Raw genomic sequence first — 26157 nt, forward strand, 5'->3', positions numbered from 1 at the left:
ACTTGGTCTTGGCTTGCTGGCTGTTCTTGCTGATCTTCTTGGGGAGGGGCCTGTTGCCGTGGTTCCGAAATGTCTTTGCCGGAGGCGGAATTGCCCCGCCCTTGTCGGTCCGGGCTAAGCAAGCTGCTCGGGTTTGCTCTCAGGAGCTTTTGTTCCCTGCAAGCTCTCAGTACAGCGTTGGAGGACAAGGGTGAAAATGGTGGCCTCCCAATCTCCGCCCAGAGGAGCTGAGAACTTGGGGCCCCGCTCCTCAGTGTGCCCCCAGAGAAAAGCAGTCACTCCCGTGTCCCCGATCTCCGGCCGCACTCCGTGCTCACCCGGCCTGTGACCGAGCGTTTCTATCTCTGGCACCCGACCCCGTGTGGAGTCTCCAAACCCAACAGATCCCTGCAGTGCGCTCCCTCGCCGCTCCTCCTGGGGGAGGAAGGGGAGTCTCCTTGGCTCTGCCGCTTGTTGGGTCCCTGCTGGAGGCACAGTGGCCCAACTGGGCCACAGATCACAGTTTATGGCCACCCCGAGCTGAGAGCCCGCGCCTCAGCTCCGTCTCTGCAGCCGGCTTCCCCGCTCCGATACCTGGGAGCCCTGCCGCACTCAGGCACCCCCGGTCTTCCTGTGACCCCGTGGGTTCTGAGACCACACTGTCCCACGAGGGTTCCACCCCCCGCTTAGCCACTGGAGCGACGTCCCTCACCGGAGCCGACTTCTAAAAGTTACAATTTTGTGCTCCGCGGCTCTATCACTTGCCAGAAGTGGCCAACGGAGGCCCCCTCCCCCGCCGTCTATCCTCCCAAATACCACCTCGGATTCACTTCTCCGCACATCCTACCTTCCAGAAAGTGGTCGCTTTTCTGTTCAGAGTGTTGTTACTATTCTTATCTTCGATCTCCTGTTGAGTTCCTAGGTGTTCAGAATGGTTTGATCCCTATTCAGCTGAATTCCTGAGACCAGACGAAATCCAGGTCTCCTACTCCTCTGCCATCTTGCTCCGCCCCCAGGCCTGTTAACTTTTAATTAGGTTGCTCAAATGTGGAAATCCATATCCAGGTATGATTGAGGTGGCCATCAATCACCCAGGGATCTTAGATAGCAGATGGATGAAAAACTCATGACACCTGGGATGGTAACTGCCAAGGAGAGGGTAAGAACATTCCATGTAGGTTGAGCAATGTTAAATATATGCTTGGAAAGAACTGTTGATACGAGTGTGGAATAGCCAAATGGGTGAAGCATGGAAGTCAGTATTAGTAGACTACCCAACAGCCATTCCCCTCTCTTTTCTTCCTTGCTAACAGAAATATAATTACGTTTAAAATGGCAATATTCCTCGCTCCGAGAATGAATCATGATTGGTTTTTCTAGATAAATCATGACATTCCTGTCTATAGCCCTTAGGCAAATACTCACTTTCCCAATCATCCTTGCAATTTAATTAGCCAAATGAGACCTAAAGAATGAGTTCACTAGGGACAGAGGGAGTTTTATACTTTGACAAGAGGAAATATTTTCCTTTTCTTTTTGGAAAAATGTGGAAATCGTTTTGTGACAATGAACCAATGAATGCGAGGATAAAATTCTCATAGGCTGGGGATTGAAGAAGAGGATGGGAAAGCTGGGGACCATATTTCTTGTTATGAAAACAAGCCAACTTTATAATTGATGCTATCATTGAGATTTCTGTTACAGTTAAAAACATGTCCAATTCACAAATTGATCATATACTGTGTGTAGGATATGGGAGAAGGACTCTTGTGAAGAATAGAAGGAAGCAATGAAGATAAATTATCATTGAATCATAACTTCTTTTAAGATTATTTATCCTTCTTGAAATGGTTATTTTAACAAAGTATTATTTTTTGAATTGACTCTCAATTTATATAGTATGTAGAATTGTTAATGAATATACAAATGGCCAAAACCCTACCAAAATAGACAAAACACAATAAATGGTGCTACATACAACTGAGTATTTGCTGAACAATTATTAGTGGATGGTAAATATACTGAGATGCCAATAGAAATTTACAGTTGAAAATATGCCAAGCAGTTTACCATACTTTACTTTTGTTCACTTAAATGCAGCTTCCTAGAGCTAATTCTACCCCATGTTAATCTTTTCATATCCCATAGTTTTATAAACTTTGAGTTTATATCCTGATAAGTGTCGTCTCCTCAGTCAGTGGACTTCTAATTTTTTTCTCGTTTTATTTTTTTAATTGTTTTTTATTATTATGTTCATTTAGCCAGCATATAGTAGTACATCATTAGTGTTTGATGTAGCGTTCAATGATTCATTAGGTGCATCTAACACCCATTGTTCATCACCACACGTGCCCTCCTCAATACCCATCACCCGGTTACCCCACCCCCCTACCCCCCTCCCTTCTGTAACCCTCAGTTTGGACTTCTAATTTTAAGGCGAGCTTTAGAAGACATTTTAGAACTACTTGTTCGGCCTCTTTGTTACTTCATTTCCTCTCAATATTATACTTGTTTTTATTTATTCATTCTTTCATTCAACAGAGTATTTGTTATTTCTCTAATTCAAATTCTCAGCAGCGCTGACAAACCTGATCACTTCCCCCTTCTTGGTATCTGTGATGGCACACTCCGCCGATTTGTCTCCTTGATCTCTGACCTATCACCTTTGGCATTATTTTCTGTGTCCTTCCTTGCCCTACCTCTAAACATTAAGGAGTCCCAGGATATAATCCTCATCTCCTTCTCTTTCCTACCCATGATCTTGCGATGAATGATTTCATTCAGTTCCAATTTTAAATAAAATGTATAAGACTCAAACATTTAATATCTTCAGCCCTAACACCTACTGTAAAATCTATTATATCCAACTGCCCACTTGAAATGTCCAATAAGATGTTTAGGAGATTATGGAAACCTAAGGGTTATATCCGAAGCTGAATTCCTGGTTTTTCAATCCCTTTCAATTTCTTCTCTCTCAGTTTTCCCCATGTCAGTAAATGATACCACCACACATGCTGGAGCTAAAGCCAAATGCCTAGAGATCACCCCTACTTTCTCTTTACTTCCCACATCCAACTCATTAGCACATCTGGTCAACCCCACCTACATGGTAGATCGATTTGAATCCATCTACTTCTCTCTTGACTTCCCAAACCCTATACATCTCCTGCCTGGGATACCACAATAACCTCCCAACTCATATCCCTACTTCCATTCTTTCCACATCATCATGCATTTCCCATAAATTGGCTAGAGTGCTCTTTTTAAATGTAAATTATATTCTGTCACTTCTCTGCATTAAGCCCTCATAATAGTTTCCGATCACATTTAGAGCCAAATCCAAATATCATCTTCTAGCCTCCTAGGTTCTCAGCATGATCTAGCTCCCACCTACCGCTCTGACTCATCTCAAATCTTTCACCTTACTCCCTACACTCCCATCTCCTTGTCCTTGTTTCTGATCTTTGTACGGTCCCAGCTTATTCTGTTTTGGGGTCTTTGCCAAAGCTGTATCACCTGTCTGGAAAGCTCTTCCCCCAGATAGTCACAGAAATGACCATTTCTTATCATCCAGGACTCTACTCCTAGCTCACCTCCTCAGACAAGTCTTCTCTGGCCAATGAGTCTCAAGCAGCCACCCTATTATTCTCAGTTCATCATACTGCTTTCCTTCTTTCACAGCAAGTATTGCTAGCTGATATTTTCTTATCTATTTATCACCTGTCCTCCTCCAAAAAATCTATACTCTTTCAGATCACAGACCTTGCCTGACTCTCACTGCTGTGTCCCTATTTCCTAGACACTCCACAGATGATCAATAAATATTTGAATTGGTGAAGTTTTTTGAGTTTCTAGGCACTAGAGAAACTCTTTCTAAAGTTCCATTCAGCTTCTTAGCCTTTAAAAAGGGGTTTTCTGTTATATTCTTTGTGTTTTTAAGATTAATCAGGAAATACATTTTAGAGTCAATTCTCTTTTCATTCAATCAAGAAATATTTACTGTGCCAAGAGTTTTGCTATACAAAGAAAAATGAGACATCAGATTCATTATCTAGTGGTAGAGAATGACGTGGAAATGAATAAGTATAATATAAATTGAGTTCAATCAAACTACTAAGAGATCTACCAATGTTGCCTAGTGCAAAAGGGGTCAGGAGTAGAGACAAACAAAATCAGTGACAAGTACTGAGGGATTGATGACATTTGCTACATACCGATGTCAGGAGTTGAGTTCTATAAACGAAAAGATGAAAACACTGCACTGGTTTCATTTCTCAATGCCATATAATGATGCTCCCAAACATGACAATGATGAAAGGATGGATTGGTGTTTTTCTATGTCATGATGTTATTACAACCTGAAAGCCGAATTTTACTAAATTCAAGGACACTACTTCCAAATGCCTTATGTGATTCAATCACATGCAGTTCTATTTTAGCATCATGCAAGGTGAAGATCAAGTAGAACTATAATGAAATAGATGCTCTCTCGAGCTCCCCTCCCTCTCACAGCTGCCACACACACTCTGCCTGTTGCCACCTCACTGTCTCCAGCACTATCCACTGCCTGTGGCCCGTGACTTCACCTTACTCTCTGATCTCTCATACAAAGGAAATTCTGCTAATCTTCGACCAGTGGAATGGCCTGCTTGCCGGCCTTCAAATATGCCTTGCTCCATCCCACTTTCTCAACCCACCTACCCATTTGAAATACCTTTCCCTCTTGCTTCTGTTATCCAAATGCTGCCAATTCTCCAACTCAGGACAGACCCATCTCTTCCACGAAATCTTCTTCTTCAGCCACCAGCCACTATGAGCTCCAGCTGTGGATACTAATAATGTAGGTGGTTTCACTATTCAAAAAACTGATAGGAATTCAACACTTTAGAACATCTTCATTCTCACTATGGATCATTTGTTAAGCAGCCAATGTGTGCCAGGCACCAGGATAAGAACTTTACAGTTACCAGTCCTAAGCTTCTTAATAACCCTCCCCTTAACAACAAAAGTGAGACTTGGGAAGGCTAAATCAAATAGCCTGTGTTCCTCGAACTTTAGTTTCAAGGCCAGGGTTGAGCACGCCTCTATTTAACCATGGCTGTGCCCATTAGCCTACTAAAGTCTATTAACTGCCTCTAAGAACCTATGCTGAGAAGCATTAGAAAAATATATATCCTCAGCAACACTCTTTCTCTAACGATGTTGCTTCTAGTATTATAGAATATTAGTGAAATAATAAGATAACCACACGAACATTTTTTTTTCATTCTCTACTGCTGCTATAACAGATTGTCACACACTTGTGGCTTAAAACAACACAGAGCTATTATCTGCTAGGTCCGAAGTAGGACATTGGACAAAGGTGTTGGCAGAGCTAGATTCCTTTCTGGAGGCTCTGTGGAGGAACCTATTTGCCTTTTGTGGCTTCTGGAGGCCACCCGTATACGTCGGCCCATGGCCCCCTTCTTCCATCTTCAAAGTAACAACTCGGCATGTCTCAGACCATCCTTCCTTAGTGACATCTTACTGTGATGAGAGCAAGGAAAGGATCTCCACCTTTAAGGACTCCCAGTGATTGTGTTGGGCCCATCTGGTAATGCAGGAAAATCCTCCCAGATCAAGGTCCTTAACTTGATATCAGCAAAATCCCCTTTACCATGTAAGGTATCCAGCCACAGACTCCAGGGATTGAAACATATGTCTTCGGGAGCCTGTTACTCTCCCTATCACACAAAAGCATCTCCTAGGGGCACACTCCACCTCTCCACCTAAAACTCTCTGGGAAGAGAGGCAATACTCAGGAACTCTGAAAAAAGCAGGGACCGAACAGAAGCACTAGAACAGAGGAGAAGAGGCCAAGGTATTAGGAAGAAAGCAAAAGTAGAAAGCAAGTTCCAACGTCTGGAACGCCACACCCACTCTAGAGCTAGCGCATCCCACCAATCGTTTTTAAGAGAGTGTCTTTGCAGTTCTATAGCTAGACAATGAGTTACAAATCATCAACTTCCTTTTTTATTTTCAGGTTTAATATTCAACTCACATGATCTTGTTTGTAATTAATGTAGCAGACCCATCAGTCATTTAGGAGACATCTGGGAGACAGATGTGAAGAGTAGAAAGAATAAAGGCTGTGGAGCTGGATGGGCATGGCCTGTGAAATTGGTCATACACATGCTCTGATACTTGCTGTGTGACCTGGAGCGTTGCTGAACATTTCACAGCCTCAATCCCTGAATCTGTAGAATGGGGATGATTCTACCTACTCACAGGATCGTGGAGTGGATATGGGGCTCTAACCCAGTTGCACAGGTACACTCTAAAACAGAGCCCTGACACCTACTGGGGCAAAATCATCCAACCAGTCTGCCCATGTAGGTTGCAAGTATAACGAACAGAGCAAGAACATGATCTTCATTTTTGGATTCTTTTTCACTCGCCCACTCAGCACCTGGAAGAATGCCTAGTCCAGAGTAGACATCCAATATATATTAGTTGAACCATATTAAAGTTTGCTCTTCCTTTTGAATCTTGAGAATAAACCTCTGGTTTGGATCAGTGATAAATTATATAGTCAGGTTGGCCTAGAAAGACCTAATTCTCTGAAACATGTTCTGGAGCTCTTAGACACTCGTGGATGGCTTCACAATATTCAGACACAGACTGTGAAACGTAAAAATGGTCTTGCATATAAGCCATGGTGGATTATTAACATACAGTATAGATTAAACTACACAAAACAGCCCAATTCATCACATCCAGCTATAAAAACTATCTTTAATAAAGAGTCCAAGTGACAGCTGGATGAATGTTTTCCAGAAACCTTTAGACTGATTTAAATCACAAAATACTCTGTAGTCAAAGAACAAGCCATTTCCACCCAACGCTAAAGGAACATATAAATTAGGAAAAGAAGGATTTGGGCAAAAAAAAAAAAATCGGTATTTCAGAAGCTAGGTGGTGTTTTCTAGTTCTGGTCATTCATAAACCCAGAATTGATGAGAGTTTGAAGTGTACGACTCTTATAGAAATAGTAACTGTTTGGGATAATCTCCCCAATTAAGTTAAAAGTTATAAATCTATACCATTCTGCTCAAATCTTTATCCCCATCCTCTTCTGAAAAAATGACATTGGTTCACAGAACACAATCATGGTGAGCATGACATCTCCCCTAAAACCTAACCTGTTCTCTGCTGCCTCATAAAAGATGCTCACAACTTCTTCCCAATTCCACCCGTATACCTGCCTGCTTATTCGTTTAGTCAATAAATATTTGGGCACTGAGAATACAGATATAAACAACACACCACCCCTGGACCAGGACAACTCTCTCTCTTAGGGAAAACCCACATAGCAGTAAAATACTGCACACAAAATATTCAGGACTTCAGAAGAGTGAACTGTATCACTGCAGCCAGACCTCCCAAACAATATTAAGTGAAAAAAATCTTAAAAGAGACACCATTTGTATAAATTTTAAAAGATACACATTGTTATGGTCTGAAGTCTGTATCCCCCAAAATTCACATATTGAAATCCTAACCCCCAAAGGTGACGGTACTAGAAAGTGGGCCCTTGGAGAGGTGGTGAGGTCATGGTATGAACGCTCTTATAGGAGAGACCCCAGAGAGCTCTCTAGCCCCTTCCACCAAGGGAGCATACAACAAGAGTCCATGAGCCAGGTTAGGGGCCCTCACCTAACCATGCCCTCATTCTGATCTTGGACTTCCAGCCTCCAGGAGTGTGAGCAATAAATTCCTGTTGTCTACAGGTGACCCAGCCTGAATGGACTACGGGCATGCATAAAGCCTATCACATACCAGTCACGCGTACCTACATGTACAGACCAAAGGATGTTAAAATGAATTGAAAGGATACACGCCAAATTTGTGGTAGTGGTTGTTCATGGCAGGGGAGAGGAGATAAGAAAGGGAACATGGAAGGTGGCAAAAGTGAGGACAACTGTATTGTTAACATTTTATCGCTTTTATGGAAAGAAGGCTGGAAGCAAACAGTTTGTAAAATGCTTAACTATCAACTTTGGGTTGGAAATCCTCAGGGGATTATTATTTATAGTCTTCCGTAGTTTCAGAAGTGGGTGAAATTTAAATAGACAATTGCATTGCAGTACAGTAAGCGTCTTATATAGAATAAACCAGGTACAACAGTGATATAACAGAGAAAGTCTTCTCTCTATTGTGTTTTCAGACCATAGCTCTCCACTGCCCTATCAAGGTCTGTGCCTACAAACGTGCACAAATGTCTCCTGTTGGACAAAATGATTCTGCCGGTACTTACTCCCTCCAGCAGCTGCCCTATCCCCCACCCCCTTTTCCTTCACAACTCAACTTCTTACTAGAGCTGCTTACACCTGCTTCTCTTCATTCCCTCACTCACACCTCAACCCTTTGCCATCTGGCTTCAGCCCTGCTAAATTGCTCCCACCTCCTAACTGCCAAATCATTTCAGTTCCCATCTTACTTAACCATGCAAAGCACTTAAGATAATTGACCCACTACTGGAAGAGTCTCCTTCCCTTGGCATCTGCAGTACTACTCTTGGCTGTCATTCCTTCTGCCTTCCCATATGGTCCATCTCTGACCCCTTCGCTGGCGTCTTCCCCCTGGAGCAGCCAACTTAGCATTAGCATGCCCACTAGGATTCCATTCTGGGCTCTGTTCTCTCCCCTGTTCTCAAGGTTTTACCTGCAATGCCCTGGCTTCTAAATCTGTGTTCTAGCCCCTCCTGAGGTCTAGATGCACGCCCCCGTGGCCAGCTAGTTTTTCCCACCTTCTTCACCAGCACCTCACCTTCAGTAAGTCCCAAAGCAGGCATATCCTCAAGAATTCTCACTGGAGGGTAGAGCTAGATGCATGGACATTTTCTTAACCTCTACTTTCCCTGCCTTCATTGCAATGCTTAGTGACTTGTTGATTGTAACTGCTCTATATCGCTTCAGCCTCACACCTCCTCTATACCTACCACACGGCTTTAATTCAGATCTCCCATTCCACATAGGCTACACAGCTTTTCCAACTAGTCCCCTCGCCTTCTAAGGAACTACCTCCATCATTTCTTTCTAAAACACAAATAATGGCCATTCCCTTGCTCCTCATCCTTCAATAACTCCCCATTGCCTGCAGGTTTGAATTTAAACTCTTCAATCATAAATGCCAGCATCTCAAACAATCTACCACCATCTGCCCTCCCAGCCTCGCTTGTGGCTACATCTCCCACACTGCCAATATTCAGGCCACGTGGATTTTCTCACTATTCCCTGAAGGCAGCTTGAATTTTCACATAAATCTGAGCCTTGGCACAGATTGGCACAGTCTTCCTACGACCTCAGAATCCTTTTCTCTCTCTGTCACTGGATTAAACTCCAACACACTTCAAGACCTCACTGAGATGCCATTTTCCTTAAGGGTTCCTTAATTTCTCTAGACAGGTAGTTATTCCTGTGCCTTTGCTCCCACTGAACTTTGTGCATGGCTCTCCTTTAGCACTGAAGTCACACTGGTCTGAGAATGACATACCCCTCTTCCCCAGTGGACAGCAAGGAGGAGGTAGATCTTTGTGATAGTTTCTTCATTCAACACATATTTGAGAGCCTTATGATTGGAAGGCTCTGCTCAAGGTATGGGGAATACACAGTGAACAAAACAGACAACATCTATATTCCTGGAATCTAAATTCCAGAGCACTCAACTGCGATCCATCAATTTAAGGTGAGATTCAGAGATGTTTGTTTAAATCATCAGTAAGGCCATCATGAATTCAGAACGTTAACACCTATTACCACGGTGGCTTTTGTGTGTCATCCTAGCTCATCCCCTCAAATAGATCTCATCGTTCACTTCGTTGCAATTCCGCAAGCACCAGGCAGACAAAAATGCACATACTATAGCATCTTTAAATACTTAAGGCTCAGTCTTTTTCGATAAAACTATCCCTTCTCATGAAGGCCTGCAGGGACCTCTCCACAAGAAGGTAGGCAATTACACACGACAGTCAGGTAGACAATGTCAACCCTAGTTCCCTGCAAACCAGCAGACGTCAGACCCACACTGCATGGATTCATGAAATAGAACAACAGATGAGCTCTCTGTGGTTGAGGAAGAAAATGCCCATATGTTAGGGCTGGTAACCTGTATTGCATACCTTTCTAAATTTATCAGGTGCTAGTGCATGTGGGTCTCATGTAAGTATTTGAGTATTTGTACACAGAGATGGAGGCTTCTCTGGACCTCGTACCTTTATGATGAATGAAACAGAAACTCCGAATGCAGAACAAGGGTGCCAGGGACCAATCAAGACAGAGACTGAACAATGTAAAAAAGTTCTCAATGGGGATGGGGACAGAGGCCACTGGCCTAGAGCACTGAGAAAGATGTATAGCTAAGAAGAGCATGGCAAGGTAGCAGCACTTAACACTTGATATTTCTATAACTGAACACACAAATATATGGAAGTTAACTTTTTAAAGATTTTATTTATTTGTCAGAGAGAATGAGAGAGAGAGAGAGAGAGACAAGCAGGGGGAGCAGTAGAGTCAGTGTGAGAAGTAGGCTCCTCACTGAGCAGGGAGCCCGATGCAGGACTTGATCCCAGGACCCTGGGATCATGATCTGAGCCGAAGGCAGATGCTAAACCGACTGAGCCACCCAGGTGTCCCGGAAGTTAGCTATTGATAAAACTGCACAGTGTGCATTGCACATCGCTGATAGTTCCTCATCACTCTTTGCTTAACTGTTTTGTCCTAGGCTCTAAAATCTAGTATATTAAACTTTTCTCTTTATACTAGTCGAGGATAAACAGAAGTACCCTGCACAAGAGGTCACTGGGATCAAACCTTTTGAGTTTCATATTACTTTCTAGCATGTTTATTATCTAAGAAAAGAAAGGAGTTAAGCTTTACTAATAATTAGTACACATACTTCTAAACTACAGGTGTATAGCTTATGATTAGATCTATAAAAATGAAGGTACATGCTCAACATTTTTCTTTACAGATGGGGGCACAAGGCAAAAACACTTTGGACACTGCCAAGTTCTAGATGCCAAAAGGTTAGCAAGGAGGTCTAAGTAACAGACCAAAGTCAGGTTTTGGAGGTTAGGCAATGCAGAGAAGAAAGGTAAATGGGGAAAAAAAAAAGTAGAAGAGAAAATAATTCCAGATTCCACAGAAGTTGGCAGTACAAAGCCATGATCAATGGTTTGCTGGTCATTGGGATAATAGCCCTATGCTTTTTGCTGAGTGGAAGGACCAAGGCCAGATGTGATGTGGCTATTTGGTTAACTTGTTCCCCTGCTTAAAACTTCCAATTACTTCAAATTGCCATAGGACCAAGTTCAAATCCTTAATAAAAACCTAAACTCTCAACCACCTGGCCCAGTCTCCCTCTTCAGCATTATCTTCTGTCCTTCTCTTTTTTATTTTCAGATTTTCTTCAGGTCTTCAAGTCTGTTCTCGACTCCTGCTTCTGTCTCTCTCTGAGTGTCATTCAGATGTCAGCTTAATTTCTACTCTTTTAAGGAGCTATTTTCTGACTCCTAAGACATATTCCATTTCCTTCCCATATGCTCCTGTAGCATCCTTTACTCATTGTTCTAATATTCTCAGCATGCTGCTAATGCACTGTTAAAGGTCTTTCTTCCTTGCTAGCCATCTGTGAGGACAGAGAAGGTATCTGTATCCCCCAAGCACCCAGAACAATGTTTGATTTCTAAGACATGCTAAATAACTGTGTTGATTGGAGTGAGGTTGAGTGAAATATGCCCTGAGATCCAGAGACAAAGAATTTCTTTGAATTCCGCAAGTGCTTGCTTATTGCATTCCATGATGGCAGAGTTAGGAAGCTTACCTAATAGTTATAACAATATTTGACCGTTTTATTTGTAAATTTAAAGGCATTCCGTTATCCATTGGTCAACAAATATTCAAGTGTCCCTATGGGTCCTGAAACTGTGTGTGCACAGACTCCTTACTCTGGGTTGGCAGACACCAAGCAATTAATTAAAACTGCATTCATGAAGGAACAGTATGAAATGACTTATTCTGGCAGGATGGAGGATGGCTGGAGCTCACCGCTTGCAGTACTGCGATATATTCTCAGTTGGTTACTCTTAGCAAGATCGCCTGTGCCCTGCAGGGTGGGTTGGAGATATGGATGTAGGATCAAGCAGTGGAGGAAGGGTGGGGGTTGGGGGGAAGGCAGCTACGCAAGTAGAACGTTCTGAATCAAAATCATGTCTTTGGAGGCAATCATATACGTGCTCCAACAAAGGCTCCCTGTGCACCACACTTTCAAAGCCCTGTCTTCCCCAGACCCTCACCTGGAGCTGACTGGCACACCTGAGTCACTTCCACCCAGCCCTTCCCTCAGGCTCAGGGAGGCCCTGCAGGTTACTTTCATTGACATTCAAACTCCTCAAGCACCAATGGTTCTTTTTCCCCAACCCACAAGGTGGGTTATCAAGGCTCCCTCTTCCCATCTACCATCACTTGGACTGGGCACTGGCTTTGGATCTTTACCTTGGATGTGATCTAGAAATCCACAGGGAGATTTTTCAGGTCATCTGCCCTTTACCCTATTTACCACCCAACTGGATACGAGGCACACTCTCTGCTGAGCTGAGCCCAGCCCTCCCGGAACCACATCAGGTCAGCCCAGAGTGCCCTGCCCAGGCAAGAGAGAGAAAAGAGTACAGGCTGTGTATTAATTAATACTGCCATGGTTAATATCTCCACTATCCTAATCACTAGCTGTAGGACTTTGGACAAGTTGCTTAACCCCTTTGAGTCTGAATTTACTTATCAACAAAAAGGGTATTTAAAACTACCCAGTATCTCTCTTACCAAGATACCCCTCCAGTATCCCCCAAATAAGTGGAACTTTTGACCCTACACACATACACAGACACACAATTTCCTTCTTCTGTCTTCTGGATAATAACTTCCCAGCAGCATAAGAAAAGGCCTTTCTTCAGTTGCCAAAGTTTGAGTGTAGAGCCTGATTAAGAGCTGCTTTTCCTTGGTCTCCCACCTAACTTCATGCCCACATCCAATCGGTTACAAAACATAATGCCGCAAGAATCTGCCAAATTCATTTTCTCCACCACCACCATGCCCCCCTACAAAATTGGCCAACCCTGCTACAGTCTGGACAAATGCAATGTCTCCTCAACTGACCTTTCCACCTGAACACTCCCCCTTCCTTAATCTTTCCTGTAGAACAGGGTAAGACAAATCTTCTGAAGATGTCACTTTTATTACGCCACCATCTTTCTGTAAAATCTTGAATTCTTGCCCACTGAATCAAATCCACATTTCTGAGACTCTCCCCAGTCTCGTTTCTCAGCCTCGACACTTCTCCGGACAACCATCTCCTCTGGGCAAACTGCGGCCCTCACAAATCCCTTCCTGCCACCTACTAAATGGTCCCTTACAACCTCTTTAAGCCCCACTGGTCACTCAGTGCCCAAGTCACAGCCCAGCCCCTCCAGAGCGCCCTCCCCAGCACGTCACCCTAGCGTAGCCTCCCTCCCTCCTGCATCAGAGAACAAGATTATGCCTTCCAGGGAGTAAGTGCCCCTTCTTCAGAACTCCCTCCCTCCGGGACCACCCATGTGCTCCCAATCTCACCACTCTCCTGACTTCCCATCCCTAGGATTAAAAGAGCTTTTTCTCAAGTCAAAATAATTATGTAAATGACCCCAACCCATAGGCTCTAACTATTTGTCAGGCACTGCACTGAGCCCTTTACAGACATTAGTTCAGTTACTTCTCAGTACAATCTGTCAAAATGAGTCCTCTTCATTGATTTGCCATTCAACACACATTTCAGTGACTTCTAACAGGGAAGATACTAAAAACTAAACACACACAAAATATAAGTATATAAGTATCATAGGACATATAAATGATATTCTAGTACAGTAGTACATAATTTTTTCTTTGAAGGATTATATAAAAGCTATGAATGAAAGTAAAATAAGGCAAGGGAATAGGGAGACACGTGTGAGTTGTTACAGCAGATGAAGTCATCAGAGAAGTATTATTTTAATGGTGATGTGAACAAGTGAGGAAGCTAGCCAGTGGAGTATATGGGGCAAGAATATTCCAGATACACATAAAGAAACTAAGTTACAAAGAGGCCATGTGGCTTCCTAAGGTTACACAGGAAAAGACACAGTGCCTGAACCTTAGTTCTGATCCAGAGTCTTGTTCTGAGACCCCATTCTTCATGCCCCATTAGTGCTCTGCAGCAGTTCACTCCATTCACCCACTGTGGCTTTTTGAAATTCTTATATTCCACATGAGTCGGCAAGTATGTGCCAGCTATGCACCAGGAAACGACCTCCATGACATCTTCCTCTCCAATTTCTTCTCCAACTCGGACATGTTTCCTTGGTTTTATATCCATCGCTCACCTTTCTTCTTCATGGTACTAATCCTAGACTCTACCCCTTATTCAGTGTCATGTGTTTAATTACCTTTGCTCTCTGTAGCTGGCTCCCGCATTTGAGTCCCCAGCTTAGTTTGCTGGCCAGTTTCTTGGGAGTAGGGCCATGCCTCTTTCATCTCTCTATTCCTGATACCCGTCACAACACTAGATGCTCAATAAATGTGTGCTTCCCTGAAATCAATTAAACTTGAACTCCACGATTCCAACTGCCTTTGGGACAGTCGACCTGGATTCTTTCCCAGTCGAAATCAATATTTCTAAAAATGAGCGTGTTATCATCCCTCTGAAACCTGAAAACCTGTTTTCCTCCTGTGGTCCCTGCTTCTCATCATGGTACCACGAGGTCCCCATCACCAATCTCCCCATCTTCCTCCTTTTCCATTCCTCCCACCCTTCCCATTCCTACTGCCTTTACTCTTGTGCAAACGTTGTCTCTTGCCTAGACTAATGCAACCACCTCCTAGTGACATCCTTATCGACGACGGATCCTACACAGCTATGTAAAATTAATGTTCCTCATTCTGTCACTCCTCATTAAATTCAACTGGCTCCCCACTGCCTGCAGAACCCAATCGGACTCTCACTTTCCAGGCCCAGATAGCCCGGTAACTACGCCGTCTCCATTTTGAAGGAGGAAGGTCTCCTTAAAGAAAGCCTTAAATTTCAGAGTCCCATAATGGATCTCACTTCCTTTCAACTAAACTTCCCCTATATTTCCCATCTTAGTAAATATATGCTGCCCATCAGTGACCCAAGCCAGAAATCTAGATTTCCCAGGCTTCTCCTTCTCCCCCAACCCCAATTTCCACCTGGCATCAATCCCTGCTGGTCTTGTCCTCTATCTCACATGCACCCTCTACTCTCCACCATATCACTGATTTTTACTGTGTTCCTCAATACGCCTCACCTGCAACCCCACCTCAGCTGTGGTACCCGTGCCTGCTATTTCACGCCCCTCTGGCCATCTGCCAATCACTGCAGTTATCTTCCCAACAGGCAAATGTGATCACACTGTGCTCTTGACTCGAATTTATCAGTGGTACCCACTGCCTTCTTGTCCTGACGCTGCGTCCTTCTCCAGCCCCTATTTCACTGCTCCCTTCTACTCCCCGGCTTCACCGCAACACACAGAACTTCTCACTGTTCCTTGACTGTACCATATGTTCTCTTAGGACCAGCCATAGACTCACAGCTCGCCCCACCTCAAACATCCATCATCCCACCTGCAGCCTGGCCCGGGAAAACTTCCCATCCTCCAGTCCCATCCAGTGTAGGGAGCATCATTTGACCCTACTCGGCCTGCATGAGTGATTCATGTCTGTGTTGCCAAAGCACTCCATGCTGGACACTGTCATAGGACTTTCTACGTGCTAATCACCATCTTCCATGTCAAGCTCTTTAACTAGACTCAGGACTCTCCATGGGATATTTTCATCTCTGTATTCTAGTACTTTGAACAACACTTGACAAATAATAGATGTTAACATATGTTTCTAGAACTTAGAACAATGCTAGACAAATAATAGATATCTAGTGTATGTTTTACAGAAGAATAAGTTGGCTCACATTTGAAGAATGCCCTACTGATATGGGGAGTAGTAATATTATCTAGTCTATAGGTTAATGCTGTTTTTCTGTGGAATGTTTGTTTTGTATTTTATGTGACTCTGTGAAACCAATTTCACTTAATAACAAATCATGTGGTTATGTAACATCCACTCTGTGCTCCTTCAGCTTATTATTTCATAGTAGACCAGGACCTGCCAATATCCTCCCTCTAGGATATACACTGGGGTCCTGTGAAGGTATTTAGCAAGTGTGTTTGAAAATAAGGTAAGCTAACATCCTCTACCTAATCAATACCACAATTCAGATCAAGTAGAATTCTGGGATGGAGAAGGAAGACCGGATTTAAAAGCCCTTAATTCCTAGACCTTAAACAGCTTATATTACCTTCTTCTATTTAGAAATACTTGCCAGCAGTGTCCCTCCTACAATAGGTAACTGATAAACATGTTTTAAGTGGATGACTGTTGAACAACATCCTCAAAACTATTTACAAAACCATCAAAACAAATTGCATTAAGACCAAAGTTATAACTGTCACTGCTTGAGATCTGAAATTCTATTCTAATGATATTTATGAAAATCTCATGTTCAGGGATCCAAAGATAAATGTAACTGTTTTAAATTGCCATGTTTCTAACAAATTATGTCTATGGTTCAATCTTCCCAGTTCAGTGTTTGTAGATTTTGCACTGTCAGTATGTATCCCGCAAGCTGAACAATTTTGAAAGTTATTTTAATGACTAATTTTCATTTGAAATCTACATCCCCACTCTCACTAGGAAGGCTTATAGGGTTCAGCTGCAAATCCGGTACTTAAATCACATCAGAAGTGCTGGTGTTTAATGGTTCCTAGCCTTGCAGTTTAGATGTTTTGCCTTTTTAAAAACTACCTTACAATGCCTCCATCAAAAATGGAGTTTATTCTATAAACACACAGCAGGATAAGTCCCTCACTCCCTTACCTGCGTATGGCTGTATTCTATAGTCTTCAGCTTTCTTTTTCCATGTTTCTCAGTGCCTGGTTCTGAATGCTCATTGTTTTATACTTGTCCCCCCCAAGGTTTCCCTCCCCACCACCTTCAAATTAATATAATGCACCTGTCTTTCAGAGCCTGCACCAACCCTCTGATCATAGCTTCAGCAGGAAACGTGGATGAAACCGGACCTTGAAAGGAGAGGGAAGAGAGAACAGATTGTGATAATACTGTGCATCTCAGTAGGAAGAGACTTGGCTTCCAATGAAAGGGAGTTTGGGGAAATAGAAAGCACAGAAAGCGTGATTTAAGAATTCTTGGGGAAAATGCGAGAGAAAGGTTTGGCAGAATCAGATTTTCACAAATGCTCACAATATTAACTCAGGTATAATATTCTTATGGTCAATGGTTGATTGAACAAAATTAAATTTAAAAATTAGAGTGATAGTCTACTTAATTTTCAAGATTCTACACTAATTTAAAATGCCTCTGCCTTGACCAAACCATTATTTAAACCGGCAGTAAGAGAACAGGGAATGTTCAATTACTTCATGATTATCTTTAAACAGAAGTTATTACTCATTTCGTACTCTCCAAGCTTCAAAATCGTATTTGTTTTATGATAAAAAAAAAAGTGCACTTTTTCAGACTCCCAGCATAATAGCTCTTAAAAATCTTTAAAAGGCTTAGATAACATCAGGTCTTTAAGTGGCCAACAGATAAACCCATATTACAGATGGAAAGATAGAAGACGGGAAGAAACTGGGCAAGAGAACAAATAAAGGATCGTGAGCACAGTTCTTTTAATAGCTTTATTCTGTAAGACCCCAGAGAAAGAAAGGTCAACTTCAATATCACCATTTACTTTCACTGCATTCACTTGGAAGGGAATGTCACCTATGCCAACTAGACATAATCTCATTTTTCAGCATCCATCTCATTTCATCCTTACCTCTGTTATGGCGATGAATATTTTAAAATACACATGTTTAGTAACCTTTCTCCCCTGGTACATACTCAGTAAATCTCTCTTGAATAAACAGTAACCTTTCTGAAGGCCAACTCCACATATCACTGATCCCAGCACCAAGGAGTTTCTTTGCAAATATTTGCTGAATTAAACTCATGTCATCATTACATCATTACAGAATCCATTCCTATAATCTAGGAGTGGCTATGATTACCACCATTTTATGAATGCAGAAAGAGGAACAGTGATCTTCTACTCACTGGCTGTTTCAGATATTCTTACCTTTCTAAGCTAAATTAAAATTTCCCTCAAACCCTTCTCCAAATTAAACTTGCCCTCAGGACTGGATTTGCAGGGTCATTTCTGAAATGCCTATTCATTCTGTATTATTGTTTCATTTTTGTTTCAAATCCCCTGCAGAAACAAGAAGATTGGAGAATCCCCTCCCACAGGGTAGAGACGGGATAGAGTACAAGAGTTTATTTCCACCTTTATGTATGACCATCATAGAAGATACTTCAATTCCTGCAACATTTCTCTGGAGCACATACCATATACAAAGCATGGATACACGGTTTAGGCAAGACCATTTTTTTTTTTTTTTGTAAGTAGTTTCTCATGCTAGTCTAATGGAAATTCATTAAATTACAAAAAGGTACAACCCAAAATAAAGCTGCTAGCAAAACAGCCATCCTGAGATGTAGATCTGTTTAATAGTTACATGTGCTCTTTTCACCCAATTTTATTATGAAACTCATGAAGGCATTTGGAAGTCATGTGTCCTCTTATTAAAAATTAATAATCATCATATTGGGGGACAGCCCTGGGGACACCTCAGTATCTGTAACACAATGCGCAGATTGTATTACAACGAAGATGTGAAAGAGAGTGTATCATCACATAGACTGTGGTAGTTACGGTATCAAAGCTGATTCTGATTCCCATTTGGGTTGCAGATACTGTCATTTCGTAAATAAGCTGCTTCACTCAAAAGAGTCTTCAAAATATTAAGGAGTGTTGACATCTAGAGATGAAAGTCTGTTTTTCCTCCAAAACCTTTTTAAAGACCGATAAAAACAAATGCCAGTTCTAATTCCCTAAAGACTTTTTATTCACTGCTCATGAGCAGATTCTGCCTAAGTTACGTGAAGGGACCTTTCCCTAAGCCAGTCCAAACTCCAGCTAACCAAAAAGTTACAGACTGTTGTCGTAAAACGAGTTGACTGCTTGTTTTTTACCTAAATAAGTAATCAGGGTGGAATACATAGGGGAGAGAAGTTTCTAAAAGGTCAATTATATATCCAAAGGGTATTTAAATATACCCAAAAGGGCATTTCCAATGGGAGAGCCATTGGAAATTCAACCACACCGGCTGTGTTTGTTCAGATGGAAAAAAATCAGCCCATAATACGGGCATCAAGGCCAAGTGCTCAATAGGGCAAATTCTATATTTGTATCTCTGTTCAAATTATTCCTGAGATTGTCCGAGCGTGTGGAGAACTTTTGTGTTTCAACACTGCGATCCTCTCCTTTTTCGGAGTTCCTAATCCATGTGCACATGCACACATCTAGAGCCGCCTATGACACACTCACTGAGCAGCGAGAGGGATACAGCCACAGAGGTGAGAGGAAAAGAGCTGAACCCCATCTTCTTCTTAGCACAAGCTGTCACAAGATCCAGCCACCTCCCACCTCCCTCCCAATGCAGCCTGATGCTCTCTGTGAATTCTGATATGAAAGAAATGGATATGTACACAATGAGTGATGTTTCCGGTTTCTTTTTTCCATTCCTTTCCACAGTCACAGCTATAATTATAGAAAAGACTTACCATCTGATAAGGATAATGACGAAGAGGCTAATAATGATGGTAGATGGTGGTATAGCCATTCGGGCTCTGGGCCGGGAAGTATTAGGAAGGGCCACTCTCCGTAACATGAAATTCAGACTATAGACAATCACAATCCTGATTCAGAGGGAATACTTAACTAATCTTTCCACTCTTATCTGTAGGGGAACCAAAAGAGGTCATAATCACTCACTGGGGGCCCCTCAGACTACAGATCCTAGAGGTGGTAGGTCTGGAAGGTATTAAGAATGAAGGAGAGTCATAGCAACAGCATCCAAAGACAACCCTGACTATTGCTCTAAACACACAGAAAACAGCAGGTACTTACTAAGCCCTTCTTCAGAAACAATATAAACACTCGTAGCAATGCATTATGGATGCAAGAGCACATAGAGAGCGGAGGCGCACTATTTTGATGTTGTATTACCATCCATATAGACCTGGCCCACTGAATGGAAAACACAGGGAACCAAAAAGGAACGTCACTTCCAGTAGATGGTTTAACAAGCAGTCAAATGTGAATTATAATTTGGGGTCTTTAATGGATCTACCACTGGGCAACACAGCTTAAATTCAATTAACTATGCCTTCAGCAGGTTTTTTTTTTTGTGAATCATTGTGCCAATACTTACCAGGGGCACGAAAATGGGTAATTCGTGTATGATCCTCACCATCGAGGAGTTACCACTTAACAGCTGCAAACAAGACAAACATGCATAGCTATTCTGTCTTGTCATTCAGAGATAGGTCAAAATAAAAGAAAAATGACCTAAGAAAATTCAAAGCAGAATTCTTTGGGGAAGACGCAGGGAGAAATCAGTAAGTCTGCACAAGAAAGACACTGCATTTGCAATGAGTCTTGAAGGAGGCGTTCAATGTGAAACCATTAACAATGTTCAGTGGACAATGTGGGTGCAGAAAGTTCATTCTAAGCAGTAGATACATATTGAGATGTGTTTGAGATAGGAACACCTAGAGAACAGTCCGATTTAGCAGGTCCAAGTGCAGACCTATAAGTCATGGAAGACAATGTTGGGATGGAAGACTGTCAACATACTACCAAGCTAAGGAAACAGCATTTTTAGTTCTATAAGTAATGGGAAGGCATTAAAAGATTTTGCACAGGTGAACGATCGGACTCAAATCAGTTTTTAGTGAATTTGATTGGTTTTGAGTGGGGAGGCACTTGGCACAGACAGGAGGCAACCATCCTGGTCTGGGAAATGATAAGAACATGACCTTGGGTGTATGATGAGAACATAAAGCCAGCACAGAATCAATAAGGCTTGGGGACTGATTCCACAGGGAAGGAGAGGCAATGATTAAGGTGGGAAGTATCACAGATGAGTAAACACTTTTGTGGGGTTTTTTTAACTGTAGTTCTCAAAAAACAATGCTACCATTGGCAAAATTTGGAAAATAAATAGTTCTTTGGAGAGAGGACAGGTCTTTTCTAACATACTGACTTCAAAGTGCTAGTAAAAATTGCTGAGAGGTCTGCTCAGCAGCATGTGGAAATGGACTGGAAAGGGATCAGGCCAGAGCTATAGAGTTAGGAGACTTCTGGATCAAAGATACACGAAGACCACAGTCTGATTCAAGAGAGAATGTAGACGGAGAAGACAATCAAGACAGAAGTGTGTGAAAAGTTGCACAAAAAGGACAAAGAAAGAAATAAGGCTCAGAAAAAGAGAGATCTGAGAGAATGAGAAGTAAAATAACGCAGTCACAGAATCCGAGGGAGACTTCATTCAACAAATTAGCTGTTGTTGAGCAAATGTACCATGTGAGGGTTTGTGCGAGATGCTGGGGATACAGGGTGGGCAGAACACAATGGCTCTGCTCTCATGAGTTCATAATTTTCTAGGGAGTGTTGATAAACAGCACGAAGCATCACAGTGAGCTTGGGATGATGTAAATTAAGAAAAGACCATTAGGACCTATAACCAAGTGAAGAGTTTTAAAAAATAAAGAGGTGATTCAATGCCCAAGGATGAATAAATTTATAATGACAGGTGTACTTACAGAAACTTAAACCACTTGGAAGAATGGCAAGGGCCCATGGAAGAAAATATACACTCATCCTCCCATCCTTCTTCCCTCCCCACCCCCGTTCTCTCTCTCTCTCACACACACACACACACACACTTTAATCTGCTTGAAATAAGAAGGGAGGCTATTAAGTAAACAAGCACACTCTGCTATGAAATATTGAAAAGCAATATTATCCACATGTTCTAGAAAACCCATGAGGACAAGGAAAACAAAAGGACAAAAAAAAAAATAAGAAGGACCATATACTTTATCTTCAAAAGATTCAACCACTGTTTGGTCTATAATTCTGCAGAAATCTTGCACATACATTTTATATTACATGGCTCATTAATTTCCAAACCATCCACAGCTTTATTTTAAGAAACTCTGCATAAGCATTGGCCAGAAAAAAAAGTGCAGCAAAAGGAGGGGAGGGGTTGTTGAATTTTAACACTTGGTCATACCATTTTCTTAGTACCTTCTTACATTTAACAATATGAAGAAAACAGAACAATGCCTATGTGATAAAAAGCTTTTCCTGGGTTACTCAGAATACACAATCTTTTCACTATAACCCGTATGGAATCACTAATTTGGGTTTGGCTTATCCTTAATAACACAAAACTTCAGCCGGAGCCATCATACGTCTATCAACAATACAAAATCGCAGAGATTTTTCACTCCAGTACTGCTGGTTTGCGAACTCTGGACCTTCCCTGGGTGAAATCTGAAACTGACTCCCATACCCAGAGGACAAGGAGACCAGTGAAGGAGGCAGACCACTGCAGACTGGTAAGTGGCAGATGCAATAAGCAAGGCAACTTATATTTGTCCTCCCAGCTGGAGTCAAGTAGATTTCCACACCCCCTCCCGCCAGAAACTTACATCCATATAGAGGCCTTATTTGAGGGCTCAGTCACATACACCATCCAGATAGCCTCAGCAACACCTTTTTCTCTCAAGGCTATGTCCTTGAAAACAGTTCCTGCTATGGTGGGCAGAACATACATTCCAAGGGCAAGGGAGGGGGTGAGGAGCCTCCAATTGCCCCGGTCCAGCTGCTTGGATCCAACAGTAGTCACGTCCTCTGGATGACCTCTTCCAACAGTGATTGAAACATCCATGCATTTCCCTCCCCACTTTTAGCTGTAGACTACATCACATAACATATGCCATCCCTAAGTTAGATGGCACAAATTGAGGACACTGATGAATAATCTTACAGGGTTTGTTTTTTTTTTTTTAACTCCGACCTTATTTCTGATTCTCTTTCAAATATACTGCTGAATTATCATCTCCCTCTGTCTCTCCACTGGTAGCAGGATTATGTTTGATTTCATAGCCAGGGAACAAAATAATAAGATAGACAATTTCGTGAAAAATATATTCTGGGCAGGCTTTTGATTTAATGTGGAAGCCATGACAGGGAGCCTAAAAGTGAGGTCCACAATTTGTAAGAAACCTTTTCTATTTGTACTTATTTACAAAGTGTCCATTTTCTGTACTATAGCATTAACAGTGTCTCAACTACAGTGACTTAGAAGTGATGTTCATCAGTTAGCATACTAAATACATTACCAGCTGAAAGAGAGCAGGGAGTAAACTTTTTTAGTTATATTATAAAGTTTCAGTAACCCAATTCAACCCTGCTCCCATCTTTCCTACATTTCCCTCCTATTTTTCCTTTTGTGTGGTTTTCTCCTTCGTCTCTCAGCAAACCACTTTTCATAGCATTCTGGCTCTAAAGTCAGGTCATAAAATGTACATGCAAGTGCACACACACACATACTTTTCTCTAATTCCTGATTTCCCTCTCATCTTCATTCCTTCCTCTCAGTTCGATCCTCCAGTTAAATTTTGTTTCAAAAAAAAATTCTGATTAAATCATTTTATAAACCTCCATTCAAGAGGCATATATACTCAAGGGAAAACCATCATGGTCATGTTGGAAGTTACGTAAATGTCTCACTTGTTTGAAAGAAAACATGAAATCAGGAGCTATTGTTTTAAAAACAAGAACTGAAGGTAGAGTTCAAACCTTTAAAAATGACAAACAATCCTTCCTTATCCCAAGATTAATGAAGACCATCCTATATCTGAGCACAAATAACCAAAGTACTTAAGCATATATTTGGTGGAAATAATATAGACTACGTATTCAGGGGATCGTTCTCAAATAATATTAACCTTGAAACAGTAACAAAAACAAAAAGATGCTCCAAGCTCTTTTTTCTTTATTCTTCTCATAGGACAATTAACTCTAAAAACATGCAAACACAATTCAAGAAACAGGTGCCAAATCAATTCAAGCCAGAAAACTCTTCACTTTTGGTCTCACCTTAACCAAGATAGAAAATCGACATCTTTCTATGCTCCAAAAGAACAATGAACACATGCTGATTTTAAAAATGGTACTAAAATTTTTTTTAATGTATCATATTCCCCAGATGTGATTTCATGTTTCCATTTTATCTAATAGAGATTGTGGCCACCTGTGGCACTGTGAATAGGCTGAACAGGCTGATTCAATCCCCATCTGGCCAATTAAAGACGAGGCCCAGCCAAAAAGCCGTTATCAGTGAGTAGCCGAACAATGCAAGCCACCCCTTCCCCCAGACTTTCTCTTACTGATCTTCAAGTTCCCACCGATGTCTTGTGCATGAGTGCAGTTCCTAAAAGGACAGCTAGCTCTCTACCCTATTCTTAGCCAAAGGAACAGCAAAGACAGAGACCCTATAAACTTAACAAGATTTACTTAGCCCTCTACACTTAAAATGCCATTCTGGAAAAAATCCAATTTCTTAACGATTTTCAGTATTCCTCATAAAATATACCCTAGATATACTTGGTTCATAATGAGCGAACTATTGCCGTAAGTGAAACCAGAACTAAACATCAGTACAGGTCAAAATTGGGACTTTAGAGATAATGGTCATATATTTTTTTTTTTTCCAGCCTGTAAAAGGCCGAGACTTTTCTCTTTAAAATGTCACGGTCAAATAAGACTAGTGTCCTCCCAGGTACAAGGACCTTAACTACTAGAGGGAAGACAAGAAAAGAAAAATGTCCAGATCTCAATGTCAAAATTAGAGTGACAGATTCAAGTTGTCCTAAGTGACTCCATTTCCCTGGATATAAACAGGTAGAATATGGAAATACCTCTTTCCCTGCAACTCAAGTCCAAGTGTATTATCCTATAAATCCAGCTACAGCCATATTTACGACCCCTCATCTTATATAACCAGGGAAATATCCAGCTCTTGATTAGCCTCATGTGTCTTGCAAACCCCTTCATTCTGTTCATGGCTCCTGTAAAGATCTTACACATGGGAGCCACCTAAAAACAAACCTATTCAACCAAAGGTGCTGGGGGGGAGGGGGGAGGAGGAGGTGGGGCGTGATGTCTCATCCCGTTTCACTATGGATCCCACTAAACTCATCAGAACATGTCCTTCCCTTGCTTTTGCAGAATACAGGATACTCTGAAAGCCAAACACCTTGTACAGGAGGGCCAGGTACCTTTCCAAGGTTGTACTGTATATAAATTATTTCCAAGTGTCACTGAAAACCATTTTCTCTGAACACACTAAACTGAAGCTGGCAATAAAACAAGACGCACGCTCCTGCTGAAGAATCTGACCCGAGAAACATTCCCGCCTGTATGTTACCAGGGAACCAAAATAGAGTTTTAATGAAGAAATGTTTGGGAGCCTAAAGAAAAAGTGGAGGGAGAGGTTCAATACTATTTCAGCTCTTTTATCCCCAGGTGTTAGGGGAAGGAAGTGTGTGGTCTGCAGTCATCTGGCAGATGATAAACAACATGGGAAATTTTCAGAGAAGGCAAAAGTAGGCACAGGATCGGATCGCAGGGGACCCCGCCACCAGCGAGTTTCACACACACTTCAAACAGCTCTTCTTCCCGACCTGGACCTTGCGTGCACCCCCCCCCGACACCCCCATTCCTGCCGCTCCCACCTCCCCTTCCCAGTCCCGCCTCGGTGGCCGTTTCTCATGCAGCAAAGGCAACAAGCGTCCCCAGCCGAGGAAGGGGTCCCCGTCTCAGCTCGCGAAGGAAGGAGGGGAAGAAGGGCGCCCGCTCGCATGCTTAATGCATCCTACCGCCTGTGGAGCTCGCCTCCTCCAGCTGAGCCGAGATGCTTTCCACCCGCCTCACATTCATCTTCGAGGACGCAGGGTACAGGAGCGGGACTCGAGAGTCGGCGGCTCAGAGGCGTGTGTTGACGGGTCTGGCACCGGAGCGCACTCGCCGCTCGGCCCGGGGCGTCCGCGGCGCTGGGAGCGCGAGGCGGCGGCGGCG

General features: G+C 42.3%; 1 protein-coding gene across 2 annotated transcripts in view; it reads right to left on the bottom strand.

Annotated features, from left to right (window-relative positions):
• Positions 1 to 26151, bottom strand: part of KCNIP4 (potassium voltage-gated channel interacting protein 4) — a 1115095-nt gene extending 1088944 nt beyond the window's left edge. For both annotated transcript variants that reach the window (XM_073891480.1, XM_073891479.1), the window contains exon 1: positions 25959 to 26151. In XM_073891480.1, the coding sequence (XP_073747581.1) occupies positions 25959 to 26019 (61 nt within the window). In that variant the 5' untranslated portion in view covers positions 26020 to 26151. The remainder of the gene's footprint in view (positions 1 to 25958) is intronic.
• Positions 26152 to 26157: the final 6 nt, after the last annotated feature.

The sequence above is a fragment of the Callorhinus ursinus genome, unplaced genomic scaffold (assembly GCF_003265705.2).
Source record: "Callorhinus ursinus isolate GAN/ISIS: 27379988/994484 unplaced genomic scaffold, GSC_fseal_2.0 scaffold4, whole genome shotgun sequence".
In the NCBI taxonomy this organism is placed as follows: Eukaryota; Metazoa; Chordata; class Mammalia; order Carnivora; family Otariidae; genus Callorhinus; species Callorhinus ursinus.